Raw genomic sequence first — 21,247 nt, forward strand, 5'->3', positions numbered from 1 at the left:
AGCAACTGTGGCATGTTTCTCTAGTGACTTCATCTTTGCCAATGTAGGGTAGTGCCACTCAATAGAGGGTAAAATCTAATTTTGTTATTTATGCGATACAGATTAAAAAAACGTAAATTAGTTTTTTGCTCGATGGCATAAAAAGGTGTTGAATTTTTAAAGTCAGCAAATCTCTTGTGGATTCTACTACGATTCAGATACTATATTGGTGCTTGGGAATATAAGCCTTTTGCTGAAATTTCCATAAAAATCCAATTTACCTACTTTATAATTTTTTCAAGGCTTAAACTATGGGGCATGGCTTGTGTTCTCTGAAGCTTTGGAACTGATTTAGATTCATCCTAAGCTTTTCTGAATAGGTACTGCCTTTCTTTCTTCCTCCCACACTTCCAAAGCTGCTTCCTTTGCAAACAGCTTAGGCCCATCAGCGCAAGTCAATTTCAGTGCAGTGAGAAGAGCGGAAAACACGTTGGCTTCTTAAAGCAAATGACTATTGGGTACTGGAGGGGGAAACTTACTTAGGCTAGAGCCCGGCCTTGGCTGGGGAGGGCGGGGTATAAATAAAATTTATTATTATTATTATTATTATTATTATTATTATTATTATTATTTCCCGTAATGGATATTCAGAAGCATATTGCCTTCGACAGTGAAGATAGAACACAGCCATCAGGGTTTGAAGCAGATGTGCCAACTCTAGGGAGCGGAGGTTCTTTCAGACCCCTCAACATTTGTTTGAAGGGGGCCTAGCCCCCCCCCACATTGAAGGGGCCCAGCACATCATTTCAGAAGGCTGAGCTAGCCTGCATGGTGTCAGAAGATGCCATAGGGACCGGTGTGGCCTGGTGCAAGGTCGCACTGGCCTGCATGGCATTGGGAGATTTGTGTGATGTCATCCGTGCCAGCTTCCCCAATCTTGGGGACAACCCAGCACCTCTGATTAGTAGCCACTGACAGCCTTATTCTCCATGAATTTGTCCAAATCTCTTTTAATTTGTCCAAATCTCCAAGTTGGTAGCCATCAATGCCTTTTGTGAAATTCCAAAGATAAGAAGACCTAAAATCCACTGCAAATGAAAAAAGATGTGGTTTCACTTGGAAAACTCTCTTAAATATACAGCAAACAGCCAAAATCAAGGTACTGTGCTGATTAATCTTTCCCTTCAATAGTAGCTCTGTGTATGTGCATGTTTGTGTGTTTGTCAAAAGGACCTTTTATGACAAAATACATGTTTGCCATTTACTGTAAAGGCTGTTTTGTTCACACATGATTGTCACTCCAGTACTGCAACATTAAGTATTTACTGGGACGTGGGTGGCGCTGTGGGTTAAACCACAGAGCCTAGGACTTGCCGATCAGAAGGTCAGCGGTTCGAATCCCCATGACGGGGTGAGCTCCCATTGCTTGGTCCCTGCTCCTGCCAACCTAGCAGTTCGAAAGCATGTCAAAGTGCAAGTAGATAAATAGGTACCGCTCCGGCGAGAAGGTAAACGGCGTTTCTGTGTGCTGCTTCGGTTCGCCAGAAGCGGCTTTGTCATGCTGGCCACATGACCTAGAAGCTGTACGCCGGCTTCCTCAGCCAATAAAGCCCTCCTACTTTCCCTCCCTGCAAGCAGTTGTGACTCTGCTGTGAGGTCACGTAACAGCCACCGCCCCACCACACCATCCACTAATGACAATGGTGAAGGGCTTTTGGTGGAGAAATTCTATGATTTTGGCAATCAACAAGATGATAAGCTTTTAGACTGATTAATGGCACCTCCTTTCCTGTTCAAAGAGTTTTCAGAGCTACTATTGCTCAATAGTCGAACAGCCAACTCAGAAGCTGTTCTTTGTTCATACAAAGTCTGGATCTGGGTTTTCCCCCTCCTTCAGATTTTCTATCTTTGTACAAACTGTCTAATCAGGGGGATCATGCTGTTAAGCAGAAAACATTATTGTTATTGTGGTAACATCAGCATCACTGTTAAACATACCCACACGGTTCATTGTGTGAGGTTTCCAGCTGCCTTTGTTAACATCCTGCATCTGAAAAATATATTGCTATAAATGATGAACATAATCCATCCCATTAGCTTTGCCCAACCTGGTGCCCTTCAGACCTTTGGGGCTACAACTCCCATTATCTCTTACTATTAGCCACACTGGCCGGAGCTGATGCATATTGTAGATCAGAATGACGGGGGTGGGGGTGGGACCAGGTTGGGTAAGGTTGCATAAATCAGTAGAGTGGGTACTGCTGTTTTTTTTATGCATTAGCAGGGGGGAGCATTCCTTCCAGGCAGTGCCATTCTGCATTGCAGAATTGAATTCCACCATTCGCTCCTTCACTCTGACAAGTAATACCCTGCTTGATATGTTAATCTTTCTTTCTGCTTCCTTACTGAAATTAAGGAAGAACTTTTCTATTATGGAAGTGACTCACAATGATAGCACTTGTAAGTACTCCATTGTTGCTGAACATACAGATGGATGCCCTGGATATAGTAATTTTATAACCTTTGCTTTGAGATGATGATAAAATATAGGCCAAGTCATTGATTGAATGACAGCACGCCTGCACGTTCCTGTGTGCACGCCTGCACACACACATAGTACTTTGGTTTGTTGCAAAATCAGAAACTGTGACAAGCTGTCTTACATTAGAAGATATGTTAAAGCAATCTAGCTTCAGCTCTGAGTTCTAACAGACATCTCCTGTGTGACACCATCTGTATCATGTGATAACACAATCTCTGTTCCCTTAGTGAAAAATGTAATACATACTACTGTCATCTTCCAAGGTGAATCAGTTAGATGGCAGTCTTCTGCCCTTCACAAATTTTCTAAATGATTTGCAGATTATCAAAGATTCAAAAGAGCATAACTTCATAGGAGAAATAGGTAGAGAATTTTTCTTCTGCCACATCTGTCCCCCAAGTCACTTCTCCACAGGGTTAATGCTGTCTGCCAGCTACCTAGGTCCCTGTGTCCTACGATAGGCAAATAACAATGATGCAGGCGTAGCTGAAAAGAAGAAAGCAGCTACCATGGCAAACTATGACAGCTTTCCCCCCTTACAGGATTTTTGGACTACTTAAGTATGTGCCTATCCTTTGTGCTACACTACTATGCTGCCTCATGAGGGCAGGTGAAAAGGCGGGCCAGTATCAACCCCTGCTCACTCAGGGGGGCATGGAATTCAACCAAGTCCATCAAGCAGGTCCACAAAGTTACATTGTCAAGGCTGACAACAGATGAAAATGACCTTGCATCTACAGTACTAAAAGGGCAAGAGGGGCTAGGGGTGCCTAAGGGGGTGTGGGTCAGCACTCCATCAAACTACAACTCTCTTTGGGGAAAACATGGTGTTAATGTGGCAACACAAAACTCATATAGGTTTGTAGTGTAGACATGCCTGGATATGTGAGGAGCAACATATCACATCAGAATATTGAGATCTTTATCAAAATCTTCTCTGGAGGTCAGGACCATTCTGCATCTGGACCTAGAGTAAGCTGGGATTTCATAGGAGGAAGAGAACCACACTGGTACCTTAACATGTACTAGGACCAAGTTGGGCTGAGTTTGATATATTTAGAAGGATACTGAGAGCCTGCCACCCCAGATTTCTGTGATTCTGCAAAATTCGGGAAACCAATGCCCCTTGACTGGATAACTAGCCCAGCTCCAGACACCAGGCTCTCCTAAATCACTACTAACAGAGTCAATAATAAACCAGCGCTGAAGCCTAGTTTAGAAGGCACAGAATAAGGCCTCCTATATCTGAGCTCTAATTGAGACAAGGAAGCAGTGGCTGGTGTGTATTATGGCAAATTCACCTGCTGATGATCCAGAAAGACGTGAGGCAGTAGGGGCAGTTGTAAAACCATATAGTTGCTGCCTGGTTGTTGTTGGTGCAGCAACTCCTTCCATTCAACTCCTACTCTTCTCTGATTCTGCCAGGCAGCAACCTACTGTTGCTTTGTTAGACTTTAGCACAGCCTCATGGGTGTGGTAGGGAATCTAGCGACACAACTCAAGGCTTGCAAAAACAGGACGGATTGCCAGATTGCCACCAGGAGATTTCCATTAGCTTTAAAACTGCTGCTGAGTCAAGAGATGAGGCATTCCCCACCTTTTCTCTCCAGTCCTTTTCTCCATCCTCCCCTCCCAAGATATGTGGCATATCTTGTTTCTTGGGGCAAACTAGGCAAGCAGCTGGAGAAAAATACTGGTGGATATGGATGGGAGAAGTCATAGTTGCCTTATCTCCAAGTTGCAACCATGTGTGTAATGTCATCATTGGCCATTTCCTCAATTTTCAGAAATTAGTTTCGGGTGAAAATGATTATAATAATTGACTCACACAGTTTCTTTTACACCACAGTTGTTTTTAAAACAAAACACAATAGTGTATTTTTCTAATTTTTAAAAAAATTAAAATGGATTTATTAGGTTAATAGTTACTTCCACTGCCTATAGGGCTTAAAAGAAAATCACTGAAAAGAAAGAACGTTAAATAACATTTCAGAAGAGCTTTGGTCTCTGTTTTCAAGTGAGGCTCAGCGATTCATAGCAAATGAAAAGATGCTACAAGTTCCGGCTGAAAATATTCTAACAAAATCTAGTCTTGTTGGAACAAAGGGAAATAGAGAGAAATTTGACAACAAGAAATGAAGGCTCCAGACAACTCCAAAGAGGATCTTAGTTATTTAGCAGTGTTTGTTTGCTGCTGGTGTTATTCAAATTCTATCCCCCTTGTCAGCCTGAGCCAGACAGACCCTGCAAGAGATACTATTGTTCTTCTGTTATTAACTTGTCTAATAATGATAATTGTCCTGTATTATTTCTGCTGCACTTAAAAGACATTGTCTACAGAAGCTACAATAGCTGAGGTCTTTGCACCAAAATAAGTTCTTCTGAAATTAAAAGAATTAAACTAGTCATGGGCAGAAGAATAATATGCATGTATACTCATAAGAAACTTCACTGTGCTCAGTGGGTCTTACTCTCTACTGTGGCTACATGAGTGGTTTAAAAGTTATGACATTACAACGATGGAATTTCCCTGTTCGTACTGGAACGTGCTGCCCGATCCCACTAACAAAATATTAACCCACCCACACTACCAGTTCACCGTGTTGGAATTGCTTATATAACGGAAGGCAAAGAGTAGGAGAGTACTTAGAAGACTTAAACCAGAATTCAGAATGGTCCCGACAAACTATTTCTTATTTTTGGCCTATACCAGTAAATAACTTGGTGTGTGTGTGTTTAAATCACTCTGGTAACACAGAGACTCCTTTAAGTTCTCAACTCTCTATTGGTTTGCCTTTGACCAGGTCCTGCATGAGGAATGCAATTACTTTTGCCCGATGAGCTCCACCTGAAAATGGATAGCTGTGAGGTGTCCATGCTGAGTTTTGGATATTTTAGCAGTCCTTGATATGCTTCATCAGTGAGGTGCTGTTTGCTCCTCTGTGGGAAGTGGCAGAGGCGAGCAGGATGTTTTACAGTAACTCCATTCATGCTTTTCAGGTGTGACCAGAGGTTCTGCTGGGTAATTGGTTTTACACCCCAGGTGCTCTCCAGATTTCATTCTTCTCTCTTTCTGGTCAACACTGATGTGAAATGGATTTGGAATGAAGGGGTCATAGTATTGAAGCCTCCCCTGTAGAACTGCTTGTAATCCTTAGTTCTGTTTATCCTCTGAAAGCCAGTTCATACTATCAACAGGATCAAATGCTAAAGCTTTCCTTGGACTGTACCATTTCAGGTTACAAGCAGGAGGTCAAGTACTCCTACCACACAGGGAGAAAAACACCAAACAACTCCCCATGAACATAAAGAAGTATGCCAGGGAATAGAGTTATGCTTGGTTTTCTCCCAAGTGCACAGTTTTAATATGTGCGAAGAGTTGTTTTTTTTCTCCCCCATCCCCACCTTACAGCAGCTTGCCATCTGTTACAGACCATGCTAAGCTTTAGCACTTAATTCTACTGTATGTATTAACTAGCTCATGTTTGCTATGGTCTCTAGAGATGCCAGGAAAATTTTACAAGCCAAGCTTGGAAAAGAACCACAGGGGCTGTTGTTAAAGCCCACTTTAACGAACAGGAAAGCATAACACCTAAATTCTTCTTCAGGTGGAATGAAAATCCAAGCCAGAGAAGAACTGTCGGCTTCAGCCCTCCAGTCCAACCACAGAAGCAACTAATGCCGGGTTGGTTTGGCACCCAGATATCATCCAAGCTGACAGAATGGAAAACCTGAGTGATCTTCAGCTTCCCAACCTTCTTCACTCTTTGTCCCTGCAGCTGCCTACAATATTTCATGGTTTTAAAATTCCGTTCAACTCTTTTTGGACAATACTGTGTGCTTTAAGCAGTTGTGTTTCTGTATTCAATAACCCATTGCACCTAAGACACACCCACCTTCCACTACTTCAAATGTCAGCCCTATAGTGTTTATTTAAGGGAGAAACGTATCTTGTTTTGAAAGCTGGATGGACTCTTGGGATACATTATCTTTCTTTGTTCATACATATCTGGGCATTTCAAACATGAACTTTGTACTAAGGAGATCACACATGAAAGGCTTTCATTCCTTTGAGCATCTCCAAAATGCCAACTACATTATTTTTGAAAGTCTGGGCTTAAATTGGAACTTGTTGCTTTCATCAACATATTGACTGTAACTGGACAAAACTTGAATTTGGGTTGTTTCCTTATGTTTCTTTCTTTTTTTAAAAAAAAAAATATTTGCCTCTAGCATTGAACATTTTAAAATTTCAGTTTGAGGTTTCACTGTCCTGTCATAATGCTTTAACTTCTTGACAATTTTGTTTAGATAAACTCATGTGGAGTAATGTCAGATCACACCCGCAATAGAGTGTGACACTACTAACATGAATTAAAAGTAGGTATTGGGGGGGGTGTTGGATGTGAACAAATTCTCAGGTGAAACAGGGTGCCTTGGAGGGATTTCTGACTTTTCAGAGGTAAAGCAGGACTTTTTCATAGGAGTAAGTTGAAGCTGGGGGCCTGAAGCACTTTGTGGTGCCATAGTGATCCACACTTTATTTATTTTTTAAATGCTGCAGATAAGTGACTGCTGAAAGCAAAAGTAATGCCCCTAAGCTTACTATAATGTTATAACACCAGGGTGGGATGATTGGGAAGGAAAGGAAACACCAGCATGGCAAAAAAGAGCAGAGGGGGAGCTTTTTTGTGACTGAAACATATAATCAACTGGAATGATTTTACTCAAAAAGCAAATCCATTTTAGTTCATCCAACAACAAAATCAACTTTAAAGAGTACCTGAAGCAAAAATTCTTAGACCTATTTCCCAACAATTTGGCAGGTTTCTTACCCAGACCAATTTTCAGACCTATTGCCCACAAAACACAAGGGGATACTTAAGTGATTCATTTAAAAAACACACCCTGTAATGGCTGTCCTTGTAGGAAAACCTATCCTTCTGAAATTTGACAGGATTCATGCCCTCAGAGAGAGCCTTGCCTGCAGATTTTATCCAAATCTGCCCCAATACATATATATTTAAAGTTATGGATGTTTCCTTTTGTTTACAAGTAAATAAATAAGAAAGAGAGAGAGAGAGAGAAAGAAAAGAAAAGAAAAGAAAAGAAAAGAAAAGAAAAGAAAAGAAAAGAAAAGAAAAGAATTAGAAAGTACCCAGCTCAAAAGCCCCTGGATGATTATCTTTCAAAGAGATAGTATGCTTACAAATTTCATCCACTTCTAAAAGCAGGGGAGTTAAGGCCATTTTAAAATTTCCCAAGCATTAATTGGTGGAAATGGAGTGATCTTCAATGGATACCAAGTGAAATCAGGCAGTGTGTGCAGCACCTCAGACCAAGGGGGCTGTTTTCCAAAGCAATGAGTTTGGGTGTGAACCAAATATTGTGGTTAGTGCATGAGCTAATATATACAGAGTTGAAAGTCACTAGGCTTAACAACCTCCCCTAAATACTGCTGCTTGCACTTCAAAAGCAAATTAAGCCACAGGTGTCTCCACCAGTGCATTTTAAATGCTTCATTTGCATGCAACTTTCAAATGGACCCAGTTCTTTTAGATAGCATGAACCTCTCACACAGTAAGCAGTAGTGGCTAATTTCTAAACTAGAAGCTACACTAGGATATATGTGAATTATCTCTATTTAAAAAAACAAAACAACAACAACAACAACAACAACAACAACAACAACAACAACCTAAATGTATCTGCAGGGAATAGGGCTGTTATCTGAATCAGGAATCAGTGTGGTGGCTGGATTTAAACATCCCACACATACACATTTTCATCATCTAAATCAGGGGTAGCAAACATAGTGCCCTCCATCAGGCCCAGCCAGCATGGCCAATGGTCAGAGATGATGGGAGTTGGAGTGCAGCAATACCTGGAATGCCACTTGTTCACAATCCCAGCTCTAAACTGTCCCACAATCTGATGTTGGCTCTTTGAGAGCAGATTCATGCATCATATATTGGTGCATATATTTTCTGGTTTGTTAAACAACATGAAATTGCAGACATGAATTAAGATTGGGGAAATGGTATAGAAAAGGGCTGCTACTTCACTGATCAAAGGAGTGCCCACACACCTGCCCTGGCAGTTGTATTTTGTAAAATAATAAATAAGTAAAGAGATCAGTCACTCATATCTGGTATTAAATGTACTTTGGCCCCAACAGATTTTAAACAGCTATTTAAAACTCCCACTGGAAGTCACCTCAAAAGCAGTGGTATTAAAAAGCTGTAGTCAGGCATATTTTTGAAAATGGGTGAATGATGTATCACAACATCCCACCCCCCTCTAGTGTAGCTCACACACTTTTCAATGGATTTTGGGTGTGTGGATATCCCAGGGAATTGTGCCCTGATGACGCCCGCCATGTTTTGCCAATACTGAGAATTATAAAATGAATCAATGCTTTCTTGTTTCTCTCGTTTAGTTCTGCCAAAGGAAGCATCTAAATGGTACTACAGCTCTAGATCAATCACATATACTTCAGAAATAAAATGAGTCAACATTTAACAGTAATTAGGAACACAAATTAGTTTAGAGTAGTCCCCCCCCCCAACTCATGCATGGATGACCTCTGTGGGGAAGGTTGGGTGGCCTTCAGCCTCTCCTCTGATTCTGACCCCACAGAGTCTTTTGGAACTGATGGAATGGTTAGTTCCTATGAACTAACCATAAGAACCTGTGTGGGCAAAATTGGAAGGTGATCACAGTCACACATGAATAAATGAAGAAGCACCTCTCCCATATCAGTGTTCTCAAGTTTTAAGAGAAGAGGAGAGAGCCCTTCTCATTCACCTGTTAGGGGAGGCTCTGTGGAGGCACCCTCTCTGTAGAATGTCATTTCTCTACAGTATGTCAGATATTGACATTGTTGTCATTCTGGCACCATATGATGGCCCACATATTTACCCAGGCTTTAAAGCTTTTTAATGAGTGGCTGTTTTAGCCTTCTGTGTTTAGCAGCTTAATTTGTCTTTGTTTGCACATGTTTTTGAGAACTGTTTTTTCTTTTACTGATAACTTGCAAAAGATGATTTTATATTGCACTCTTGTATGCATGCATGCATCTAGTATCAGCACTGATGAAGGATAGGCTATGCATCATTTAAACAAATAAATATAAACATGCCAACCTTCTAAGGAGATAGGGGGAAAGCTCTGAGATTCAATTAATTGTTCTCAGTTCTCAGATTAGTTGGGAGGGATGGACCTAAATTCTTGCCATTTCCCCCACAGAGGAATCATTAGTTTCCATGTTAATCCAGGAAACATTACGGTGTTGATGTTATTGACAATGGAAGAAATTATGGAGAACCAAAGAACAAAAGAGGATTATAATCTAGAACTCAATTAATATGTTGCCAAGGCAGTTCTCGCTGCTGTTTCCCACATTGTGCCAATAAAGCAGGGATAAAAGAACCACATGGGTAGGACAAACAAGGTAGGTCCTTCCCAAGCGAATGCTGTTAAGCCTTCAAGTAATATTGGCATCATCTATGGAAAAAGCTTTTTCCATTCTACTGCAGCAATGAAATGCATGGATTGGCCCTAGGACAGAATCATCTCAGAAGTAGAAGAATATTGCACAGAAGAACATGTCTAGCCAGATGTTTATCCAGTGATGGATTACAAACAAACATCTTGTCTCTGTACTTAATTGTTTTGTTTAGCTTTAGGACAGGAGCTGTAATTGTTGTAATGAAAAGAAGCTCCAAAAAGAGGGGTTGGGGAAGCTGGACGGAATGTGGGCTTCTGTTAGTTGGCAACACGTGTTGCTGAACGTGTCCAGCAATTTAATTTTACAAATGGATTAAATAAATTCATGGAGGATACAGTGATCAATGCTAATAGTCACAATAGTTATATATTTTACCTCCAGTATTTGATGCAAAATGCCTCTGAATAGCAATAGCTGAGGAACATTCAAGAGAGATGGTTATACTCAAGCTTGGGTTGCCATATTTCAAAAAGGAAGACTCTAAAATTGTTAGGGAACAAAAAATTTTCGGAACAAACCCAAATAATGATTTTAAGCTTTTGGAACTTCCTCCCGACGCCATTTTGCCATTTTGCCATTTCACACCCCCAAACCAGAACATGTCAGGAATTTTTCTGATGTATGGCAAACCTATACTCATGCAGGGGTGGACTTTGGTAACCTTTTGTAATATGGTGCCCTATGCAAGGCCAATATTTGGTGCCCCAAAATGGATCTTCTCAGTTATGGATCTTCTCAATTTTGTGGCACCTCGGCTTGGTGTCCTGTGTGGCAGAACCACCTGCACTACCCTAAATCTGGTGCTGACTCATGGCCTTCAAGTGAGCTTCCCATAGGCATCTGGTGGGGAATAGGATGCTGAATGAGACAGGCTTTGGTTTGATCCAGCAGGATTCTTGTTGTGGTATTGTGTACATTTCTTTGACATTTATTATATAGGTTCTGTTTTGTCCCTGTTCCCCACACTATTTTACATCTACATGAAACCACTAAGTGAAGTAATCCAGAGATTTGGACTGAATTGTCATTGACACATGGATGGCACCTAACACTATTTTTCCTCAAATTGAGGTGAAGTGGTAGACATGATAAATCAGGGTTGATGAAGGGCAGTGAAGTGAAGCTCAATACAGACAATATGGAGGTACTGTGGACAGGTGGTTCATCTGCTCAAGGGAGTGATGTTCATCCTGTGCTGAATGAAGTTGCACTCTCTCCAAAACTGGGGTGGCTCCAGATGCTGTTGGATTACAAATCCCATAATCCTTGATTACTGTCCATGCTGCCTGAGGCTAATGGAAGTTAGAGTAGCAAGTTCACAGCCTGGAATGCTCCTTGCTCCATTTGTGTTGCTATGTCTTCCATGGCACAAAGTGCCATTTACAATCAGGCTGGTGGTGTGAAAGCTGAAATCTTACCAGGACAGAGTTAGCCTGTCCTAAATTAGCCATGCTCTGATAATTTCCAAGTTAGGCTGCTATAATGTATGTGACTTGGAGATGCCTTTGAAGATGGTTTGAAAATTGAAGTAAGTGCAGAGTGCAACTGTTAGATTATTAACTGGGATTGGATGTTTTGATCATATTACATTTGTGGCTCTGAATCAGCTTCTGGGCTCAATTGAAAGTGCTGTTTTTATTTATTAAAGCCCTTTGTGGCTTGGGACCAAGGTACTTCAAGAACCGCATGCCTTCATGTGGACCAACCCGTAAATTAAGATCCTCAGTGAAGGACCTCTTTCAGAAACTTCTGGAACATTCTCCCCAGACAGGCTCATTCACTGCTTGCTGTAACAATAGCACCTTGGTAGGTGGACTCAAATCCGAAGTTTATTTCTGCTTTATGTGCAGGTCAGTGTTTTAGGCTCATGGGGATTATTTACTGAACGTCCAGCACACCATTTGGGAATTGTCCTTGGTTTTTTCTTGCAAGTTCATAGAGGTGACAAATCACTACTGCTGTGCCCTTAACAACCAATTTATCAGCAATGAATTTAGCCTGGACTATACAAGGAGCAGAAGAAGAAATGCAGATCAGAATACAAATCCATGATCAGGAGATTTTTTTTCAACAGATAGGAAAGTGTTTGACAGAGGATTTTTCCTGCTTCCTTAAAGCAAGGAGTGCCAACCTGTTCAGTGTGGTGGTTAAAGGAGGAATTTGAGAGATATTGCGAAGTGATCCTTTTAAGCCTTAAGCTCAATTGCAGATATTGTGAAGACAGCAGAGTGGATACTTCCTTACAGAGCCACAAAACCCAGCCAATAAAAAAACATTCATTTATTACTAGCAAAGATAATATATAATAGGGCATATTGCACTGGATTACTTATACTGGATGAAGTTATGGTGCTGCCAATAGACTCTGAAAAGCAGTGTTAGAAATTGAGATATGAAAGCTGGGTGCTAAATAGCACCTTAAACCAAGGTTCTGGATGCAACAACAGAATGCCTAGGCATGCTTTTTTATAACAAGAATACAAAGCTGAAAATGAATGAACTTTAGCTAAAATATTAAGTTCATCTTTCACATGGTCTAGTCCTTCTCCTGCCCACCTCCACAATATTCTTAAGAGGGTCTCTTCTCCAGTCTTCAGAGTAGCTGGCAGTGGGGAGGCAGAAAAAGGTCCTCCTTTCCTTCCACTCTGCCGTTTTAATCTGAAACCATAGGCGCAGTACTGAGCCCAGAGCTCAGAAACTGCGCGCACTAATGAAATTCCCTGACGCAAAATGCACCTAGAACAATGGGAGTTTCAAACAGTGCTGAAAAGGGTAGCACTCTTTGTCAAAGAAGTACAGCAGAACATGCATAAAGCTTGTGTAAGTGTTATTAATGAAAAAACTCCATCCTTCCCCGAGGAACGCGTCAATAGATTTAAGGAAGGAAAGAGAAGTAAAAACGAAGTGGAATGGTGATCAGGAAACATCTGATTTCAGCCTTCCTTAAAACCAGTATGGCTGCAATCCCACTAATTCAGTGAGTGTTTGGGGTTGTTTAATTTTCTTTTCAGAACACAGCAGAATCAATGTTAAAAATATATGAATTCAAGTAGGGACCTATGGAAGGTGGCAAGGTGTGCACATGTACAAACACACACTAGAGAGAGAGAAAGAGAAAGAGAGAGTGAATCCTGTTCTTCCCTGCTCCACTACCTCTTCCGCATACACACATAAACACAGACATATATGTTTCTTTCTCATTTCTACTTCATAAGGAGTAAAGCCCTACAGGACATAATGGGAATTGCTTTAGACTCAGAGTAAGCTGTCCAGTCCAAGCCTAAGCATATGTGCTTAGAATTATATATCTACAGTGGTACCTCGGGTTAAGTACTTAATTTGTTTCGGAGGTCCGTTCTTAACCTGAAACTGTTCTTAACCTGAAGCACCACTTTAGCCAATGGGGCCTCCTGATGCTGCCGCATCGCCGGAGCACGATTTCTGTTCTCATTCTGAAGCAAAGTTCTTAACCCTTAATATTTCTGGGTTAGCAGAGTCTGTAACCTGAAGCGTCTGTAACCTGAAGCGTATGTAACCCAAGGTACCACTGTACTTAGAAGCAGACATGCTTCTAAAGTAGATGATGGCCACAAGTAGTGATGGCCACCAATTTGGATGGCTTTAAAAGAGGATTTGATAAATTAATAGCAGATATGGCTATCAGTGGCTATTAGTTCTGATGGCGATGGAGTGGCTCCACTGTCAGAGGCAGTGTGCCCTGTGAATGCCAGTGACATTTTTGACTTGTAACTGAGATCAATGGCCACCCACCATCTTCATGTATTTAAAATGCAACATATGAGATCATCAAAGGAAGTTATTGCTGACAAACAGTTTGTTGGAGATGCATGGTTTTCAGAATGGCACAGCAATTGGACTGCACAATATGTTTTTAAGCCAAAGTTTTTGAGGAGTTTTCAGTCATTTGTGGTGTGGGCTATACTAGAAGGCTGAGAAGAGAAGCCAAGCAATGTTCCACATTGCTCTGCATTACATCTTGCTTCCATTCGGCTCTCTGACATCCTTCTCCCTGTTTTCCCTGGCCTATGCTCTGAAATCCCTGGTTACTGATTTTCCAAGCCTCTGCTGGACTTATTGCTGGACCCTATTCTGTCCATCTGTTGGATCTGGCAGACGGTAACCTTTAGAATCAAAACAATTAAAACCTGACTGCACAATCCGCGTGTGATAAGCAGGGAACTGAGCCAAGCACTTCCAGAGGTGTCATCAACACCACTCTGGGTGCATTGCAATAGAAATGGTAAAAATAAAAAATAAAAAATGAGCTGAATTGTTAAGAAGTTGCCTTTCTGTTTTAATCTGTGTTATAAGAGAAGGAGGAATTATAGTGTATTTGGTCTTCCTTCCAATGCAATAGCTGTAAAATATTGTTATAAGTTTGTGGGCTGCTTATAATAACAATTATTTTATTATTTGTACCCCACCCATTTGACTGGGTTGCCCCAACTACTCTGGGAGGCTTCCAACATATGCAAAAACTCCCCTTCTAATTCCTGGGTGCCAGGCACTGGGTTGAGCATAGTAAAATACAGGCCAAACCAGTCTTTCCATGTCCAGGACAGCCTGAATGGCTGAGTTACTAAGCAAACCAAGTCATGACCCATCAAAAAAGCCATCAACAAGGTGGAGCCCTGACTTGGCCACCTACCAGTCTTCCTTTAAGGGATTACTTGGCCCAGTGGAGGTTAGCATTTGTGGTGGTGGGCCCTGCCAGGATCCAGATAATTGCTGGACTATACCTTGTGCTGACACCAGGCCTGCTAGGGTCAGTTTACTGATGCACACTGCTTCGCAAGCTGGGAGAAGACAGGCAACTTCACAGTAAATGAATGTAGCATTCACTGCAGAAAAGAGCCTTTAGCAATATGTGATAAGTGGACTAACTCAGTGATTCTTAATGTGGTGATGGAGATGAGAAAAATATGCAAGTGCCTTCATTTTAATCTGTTACATTTGGGAGGGTATGCATATATTTTGTGCAAGCACAATTGCTGGATTCCAAAATGACCCAATGCAAACTGCTCCTCTCACCCCTTGCTTGAGATCAAAACAAAAAACTGTACAGCGCATTTGTGAGAATGCTGATTTCTATTGCATTACCCTTTGTCTAGGCAATCTCATTTGTTCTTAAGTACCAAAGTAGAGAAATTGAAGTGATATATAACTGGGTTTGGCATTGCCACTATTAACAATGAACAGTTTTCTCACTTTGTTTCATTCACCTTTTGAACTTGCAAAATATTGAAATGTTCAATGCCTCTCTTTCTGTGATCCCGCAGTCTGTAGATTAAAGAATTTAAACAAAGTCTCTTGGAAGCTTCAAAAATGAATAACTGCTTAATAAATATACTTGTAAAATATTCAGGTGGAATGATACTTTTTTTTATAAAAAGGAACCAGTCAGGTGAAAGCAGAAAAGGGGTAAATGAGTTTTTCTTAATTCATTCCAAATTATGGATTTTTCAGTGTACATTTGCATTTTGTTTGTGGAGTAGTGTGTACGTGCATATATCAGGGACAATTTAGAATGCTTTGCAGGATTATAGTATTTACATTTTCCATTGTGTTTGGCATATTTCATGTTGTTAGAATAACAAACTATCTGCATAGAATACTAATAACACATAATAAAATGTAATGCACACCATTTATAATGTTCTACTTCTAAAAGAAGTTGAATCACATATCTTTATATACTAGCACATCAGTATATTATTACACAACAGCCCAATCTCCATAGTAGTGCGAGATCTGGGGATCCAGGCACTTCCTCCGGGTTTGTGTTTCCTTTGGAAATGAGGCAGAGCAGTGACTGTGCTGTGTTTATGACATATTGTTTATGACATATATGTACAAATATATACAACCTGAGCCTATGATAGAGGGGCTCCTAGGGTTACACTCCAAGCAAGTCCTGTTTCTCCCATGGCTGCTACATTGGATTCAAACTGCTGGCCCCCATTCTGCTCTGTCCCCCTTTCACCAGCTTGCACACTGCTTCCCAAGATGCAACTATTATTCCTTCAATTTGGGGGGGGGGGCAAAGTTGTTGCAAAAAGTATTAAAAAATGCATTTTTTGAGATTTTTCTGTGAAAAATCGGCACTGCTGACAAAGACTGCCATACGTCTGGATTTCCCCGGACATATTTTTTTTTGCCAATTTCCGCCCGGACACTGCTGCCGACTGCAGTATGCCAGATATGTCCCGGAAATCCTGGATATATGACAGCCCTAGTTCAGGGCTGTTGTGACACTGCAGTTGTCCAATCCTGTGTCCCCTGCTTATTTGTATGTTCAAAAATTCTAAACTAACAGTGGCCAATTGGGCCATAGCACATAATTCAAACATCCTCACCATTTGGTGAACATCATGCTGGTATGTATAATGCCTCAATGATTCATTAATGCTATTTTGGCCCTCAGTAGGTAGCTTTCAGTATGGGACTGCACTCATCAAGAACGATGGAAGGAGTTAGGTGCAATAGTCATAATACTTTGTTCCTAATTAAAAAGGCTAGCGTTAGTGTTTCTCCCCCTCCCTGGTTCATTAAACAATGATAACTGTGGACACATACTCTCAAGGGGCCACTTTTTTAAAATATCAGCTTACCAGGATCTTTAAAAAAGAAACATGCCAATCAATTAAAAATAGTGAAATAAACGTAAAGGAATAAATCAGACAGGCAGGTAATTAGCCAAACAATAACCATAAATGCAAATGAGTTTTGAAGCAAATTATTTTACAGTTTCTGGATATTTTACTCCTAAGAGTACAAGGAAATTCTCCTGTGGATGACAACATACACAAACTTCATCAAAATAATGTGTTATGTTAGAACTGTTGCTTTTTAAAAAATCTATGCTTATTATGAATAAGATAATAAATGGGGGAAAGTTGCCAGGGACTGAAGAACTGAAGGTGGCACACTCTGGTTTCTTGCCACAGGAGAACATGGGTCCTGAAATGTTGGGTGGCCATCTGTCAGGTATGCTTGAGTCCCATCCAACTCTATAATTCTATGATTCTGCCCTTCTATCAGGAGAGAACACTCTAACACTACCTGCAGACCAGAGAAAAAAGAGCTACTAACGGCTACCCATCCAAGAACATCAGCAGGAACATAGGAAGCTAAGTCAGATCACTGGTCCATCAAGTGCAGTATTGTCCGCATTGACTTGCAACAGCTCTCCAGGGTTTCAGACAAGAAACATTCCCAGCCTTATCTGGACATGCTGGGACTTTGTGTATGTAAAGCAGCTGTTCTGCCATTGTAGCTCAGAGGTAGATCACCTGGCCCCCAACTTGATATAAATACACACTTATACCCAGTGCTTTTTTCAGGGGGTACTCAGGGGTACACAGTACCAACATCTTTGTTGTTGTTGTTACAAACAACAGGTGCACCGGCACCTATTTTTCTGGGTGGGAAAGCACTGCTTATACCTCACAACTTAGTTCTACCCTTAAAGATCAGATATCGCTCTCCCTTCCTCCCTATCTTCCTTCATCTACCCTATCCCTTGCTCCATACTGTGTGTCTTGTAAGGCTGATGGTACTCTCTTTTATTTTAATTAAGTGCCACTCAATCAACTGAATGCCACTTTGGGGGAAACTGTCCAAAAATGGAGGGCTAAAACATCTAAATAAAAATAAAGGGGTGAGTATAAAGTGTAAAGAGATTTCTTGAAAAAAAACTAAGAACAGAAGCCATTGATCAAAACAAAACATAATTCCAGAAAGAAACCTGAGTTTAAAGGTGACGATAGAAGTCAACTGGTGCTTAGACTTACCTCTGCAATGAAAGACTTGGCTGTGGATGGGTTCATTACCAGAATGGCTCGTCTCAGTGTATCCCGGTAGCGGTTCAGCTCTTCAATCCGCAAGGTGGCAAAGAGCCCTGTGATCATTTTATTGATGTTGTTCTCTACTTTCTGCAGTGCTACATCCATTCCCTGCTGAGATACTTTGTCCAAAAACTCTTGTATTCCTCGGATATCTGGGAACATCAAAAGCCCATCAAAATGCTAATTAGCATATAGAAAGACGACAAAACCGATTTTGGCTTATCTGGGAAAAAAGGTATTCTGCCTCATGTCAAGCAACCACCCCCTGAAGGCCACATTAACTTAATATTCATTGGAACTGTTCCTTAGCTATGCTTGTGACATGTCCTAAAGTGCTAATTTGTGTGAAGGAATTTTTAGGCACTGGTTCATTTTGAAAAGAACCATTTTTAAAGGGTATTTAATTATCCCTGGTTGCCGTCCTCTTTTGCCCATCGTATTGTTCCAGATTCTGACTAACCCTATGGAGCTCTGAAAACTATTTCTCATTAAGTGACTCCTGCAGAGAAGAGGGCAATAAGTTATTTTTTTTAAAAAAAAACTACAACAACCTACAAGTGGTTTCATTTCATTTGGACTGAGCCTAGAAATCTCATTATAACAAAAACACATCTGCCATTAAAATAAAAAAGACGATACTTTATTCAGATGAAAAATTAGCAACAATTGCATACAGTGGTACCTCGGGTTAAGTACTACCGTACTTCGTTCCAGAGGTCCGTTCTTAACCTGAAACTGTTCTTAACCTGAAGCACCACTTTAGCTAATGGGGCCTCCTGCTGCTGCCGCACTGCCAGAGCAGGATTTCTGTTCTCATCCTGCAGCAAAGTTCTTACCCCAAGGTACTATTTCTGGGTTAGCAGAGTCTGTAACCTGAAGCGTCTGTAACCTGAAGTGTATGTAACCCGAGGTACCACTGTATATGTTAACTATGAGAGAAGGAGAGAAGGTATGCTATCTAAAGCAAGTCTCAGCCCAAGAGACCTTGCCTCTGGGGGAAAGACTTCCAGAAGTAGGAAAAGGATCTCCAATGTCTGTTGACCCCTCATAAGCTGTCGGGCTAAGGAATGTCTTGGAGGGAAAGGGCAGAAACATCCAAGGGTTGAATCAAAATAGGTAACTGTGCATGCTCCCCATACCCTCCCCAAATCTACACAATCCAGAGCTCCAGGAAGGAGGTAAATTGACATGAGGTTACAGAGAAACCTCATAATTATGGTTAGTATCTTGCATGGAGTAAACACCTTAGAACAGGAGTCACCAATCCATGGGCACAGATATATTTTCTTAGTGAGTGCTGTGGCCACCCTCATAGATAAATCACACTGGCAACCCCTTGCCCAGAACACAATTTGAAATTCCTCCAAAGACAAATGGATCTGGATAGGGTTCTTTGAAGATGAAAAGTTTGAAAACGATGGGTGGGATTCACCTAACCAGCCCCATCAGCAGAAGCCCTCACAAGGACTCCTGCTTGTGTATCAGGGTTTCACCTCCCCTTATGCCCCTGTACACCCCAACAATGGTTCAGTGAACCCACAGAACAGCATCCAGGGGGATGAAAAGAGGGATTGTTCCATGTGGCAAGCATAAATGCTTCCACAGATGGAATGATAGGAAAAGCTTAATACTGAACTCCACTTGCTGGGTTTAGAAAATTATGGATTTTCTGCAACCTGCATATCTGAGTTAAAATAAAATATAAAGAACTAAAGCCTAAGAGAAAGAGTGGACTTCTCTTTAGGAATCAAGGGATGTAATTGCTGTATTTAGCCACAGATACTTCAGGAAGTTTGAAGTAGCGCAAAACATTGAAGAATGGTTTAATGCTGCTAAAGTGCATGCTCATTCTAAAAATATACTTCCAAAAGATAGTGATGCTTAATTGCAGCTCCTATTTAATGTCTAAATCAGGGAAATTAAATTCAGTCTAATCAGTGCTGTTAGAGGCCTTTTTGGCACTTCAAGGCCAATTTAAGAAGCAACACAATTATCTGAACTGCTACAAATGTGCCTGATTTTAAGTGCACCATAAAAAATATATGCTCCTGCTTTAACCCTTGAAATATATAGCAGTACATGGCTATTCTTGCACTCCTGAGGAGTTATCAGAAATATTGAAAGAACTTTTTAGGTAAAAAATACTGTGATTATCTAATACCTCCAGGTGGTATATGAAGATCTAGGTAGCTATATTCCAAATGGAGAATTTAAGTCCCTCCTCCCTAAAAAAATCAAGTTCAAGGGCTGCAACTCCGTGTAAATTAAATGTTTTAAGAGAATTGGTGCAGCACAGTAGCTGAGAGGCAGAGTTACAGACAGAGGGGAGTACAATATCACCTCTGCCACGAATTCACTTGGTAGCCTTAATCTTAGCTTCACATCTGTGATATAGGTATGATATTTATCACCTCCTCTAACACAACAATTTTAAGAATTACAATAAGATAATTTATGTAAAGTGCCCCCAGGGCCCCCTATATTTGGTGCCTATGCTTCTCTCTGATGCTACTAGGAGAAGAGGAGGATTAAGTCCTATTTGTCATGATCCTAGTCATGAAGAGTAATCAGAATACCAACACAAAAAGAAAGGAGGCAGAGTAATCAGCCCAGTCAAAGTTGCAAGATGAAGAGCTGCCAGCTCTGAGTCCTTACCCCAATCTATAGCCCAGTCCAATAACTCACTGAACTAGAGGTCTCCAAGGCGGGACCCCCAAGACAACACCTGCCTGAAGTCATATGCTCCCCCAAAATCCACACACCAAGGGAGAACGGACGAAAGTATGTGGGTGCTTATCCCCACAGAAAAGTCCTTTTAACATTCTCTGCTGCTCAGAAATGGGTTATGTCTAGGAAATATAGCTGGGCAGATTCCAATATATGGTTCCAGATAGTTTTGGATATTTGTTGGGACAAGTTCTCTTTTCCTTGGGATCTGTCCAAGGTGCTGAAGCACCTCTCTCTAACCATTCTTGATGTCCAGTGTATGAAAAAGGGTGAACTGCTGCTTTCAACCTAATAGATCAGGTGACCAAAGGAGCCAAATAGTGTCTGATCTGGTCTTATATAACTTTTGGCTCCAGTTTCACTCCTTTGTCTAAGTAATTTGTCATCCTGCCTATGCCAAACTGCTTAGAAACTGCTTTGATCTTTGATGAGCCACCAGCTGTTCCATTCGCTTGCTTCCAAAAATTTAGCCCTGACATAGAATCGTAGAGCTGGAATGGACAATGAGAGTCACTTAGTCCAACCCCTTGCAGTGCAGAAATATTTTGCCCAATGTGGGGCTAGAACCCATGACCCCGAGACTGACTCTTAACTTGACATGTCAATGAAGCTTACCAAACT

At 41.1% G+C, this 21,247-nt stretch overlaps 1 protein-coding gene across 7 annotated transcripts in view; it reads right to left on the reverse strand.

The window, feature by feature from the left end:
• The window catches only part of GRID2 (glutamate ionotropic receptor delta type subunit 2), an 847,049-nt gene that overhangs the window by 352,841 nt on the left and 472,961 nt on the right, over positions 1 to 21,247 (reverse strand). For all 7 annotated transcript variants that reach the window (XR_013990460.1, XR_013990461.1, XR_013990462.1 and 4 more), the window contains exon 4: positions 17,846 to 18,051. Coding sequence is in view for 4 of the 7 variants with exons in the window: in XM_081020726.1 (XP_080876852.1) it covers positions 17,846 to 18,051 (206 nt within the window). In the remaining 3 variants the exon portion in view is untranslated. The remainder of the gene's footprint in view (positions 1 to 17,845; positions 18,052 to 21,247) is intronic.

Source organism: Podarcis pityusensis, assembly GCF_964106645.2.
Source record: "Podarcis pityusensis genome assembly, chromosome: 9".
NCBI classification, from domain to species: Eukaryota; Metazoa; Chordata; class Lepidosauria; order Squamata; family Lacertidae; genus Podarcis; species Podarcis pityusensis.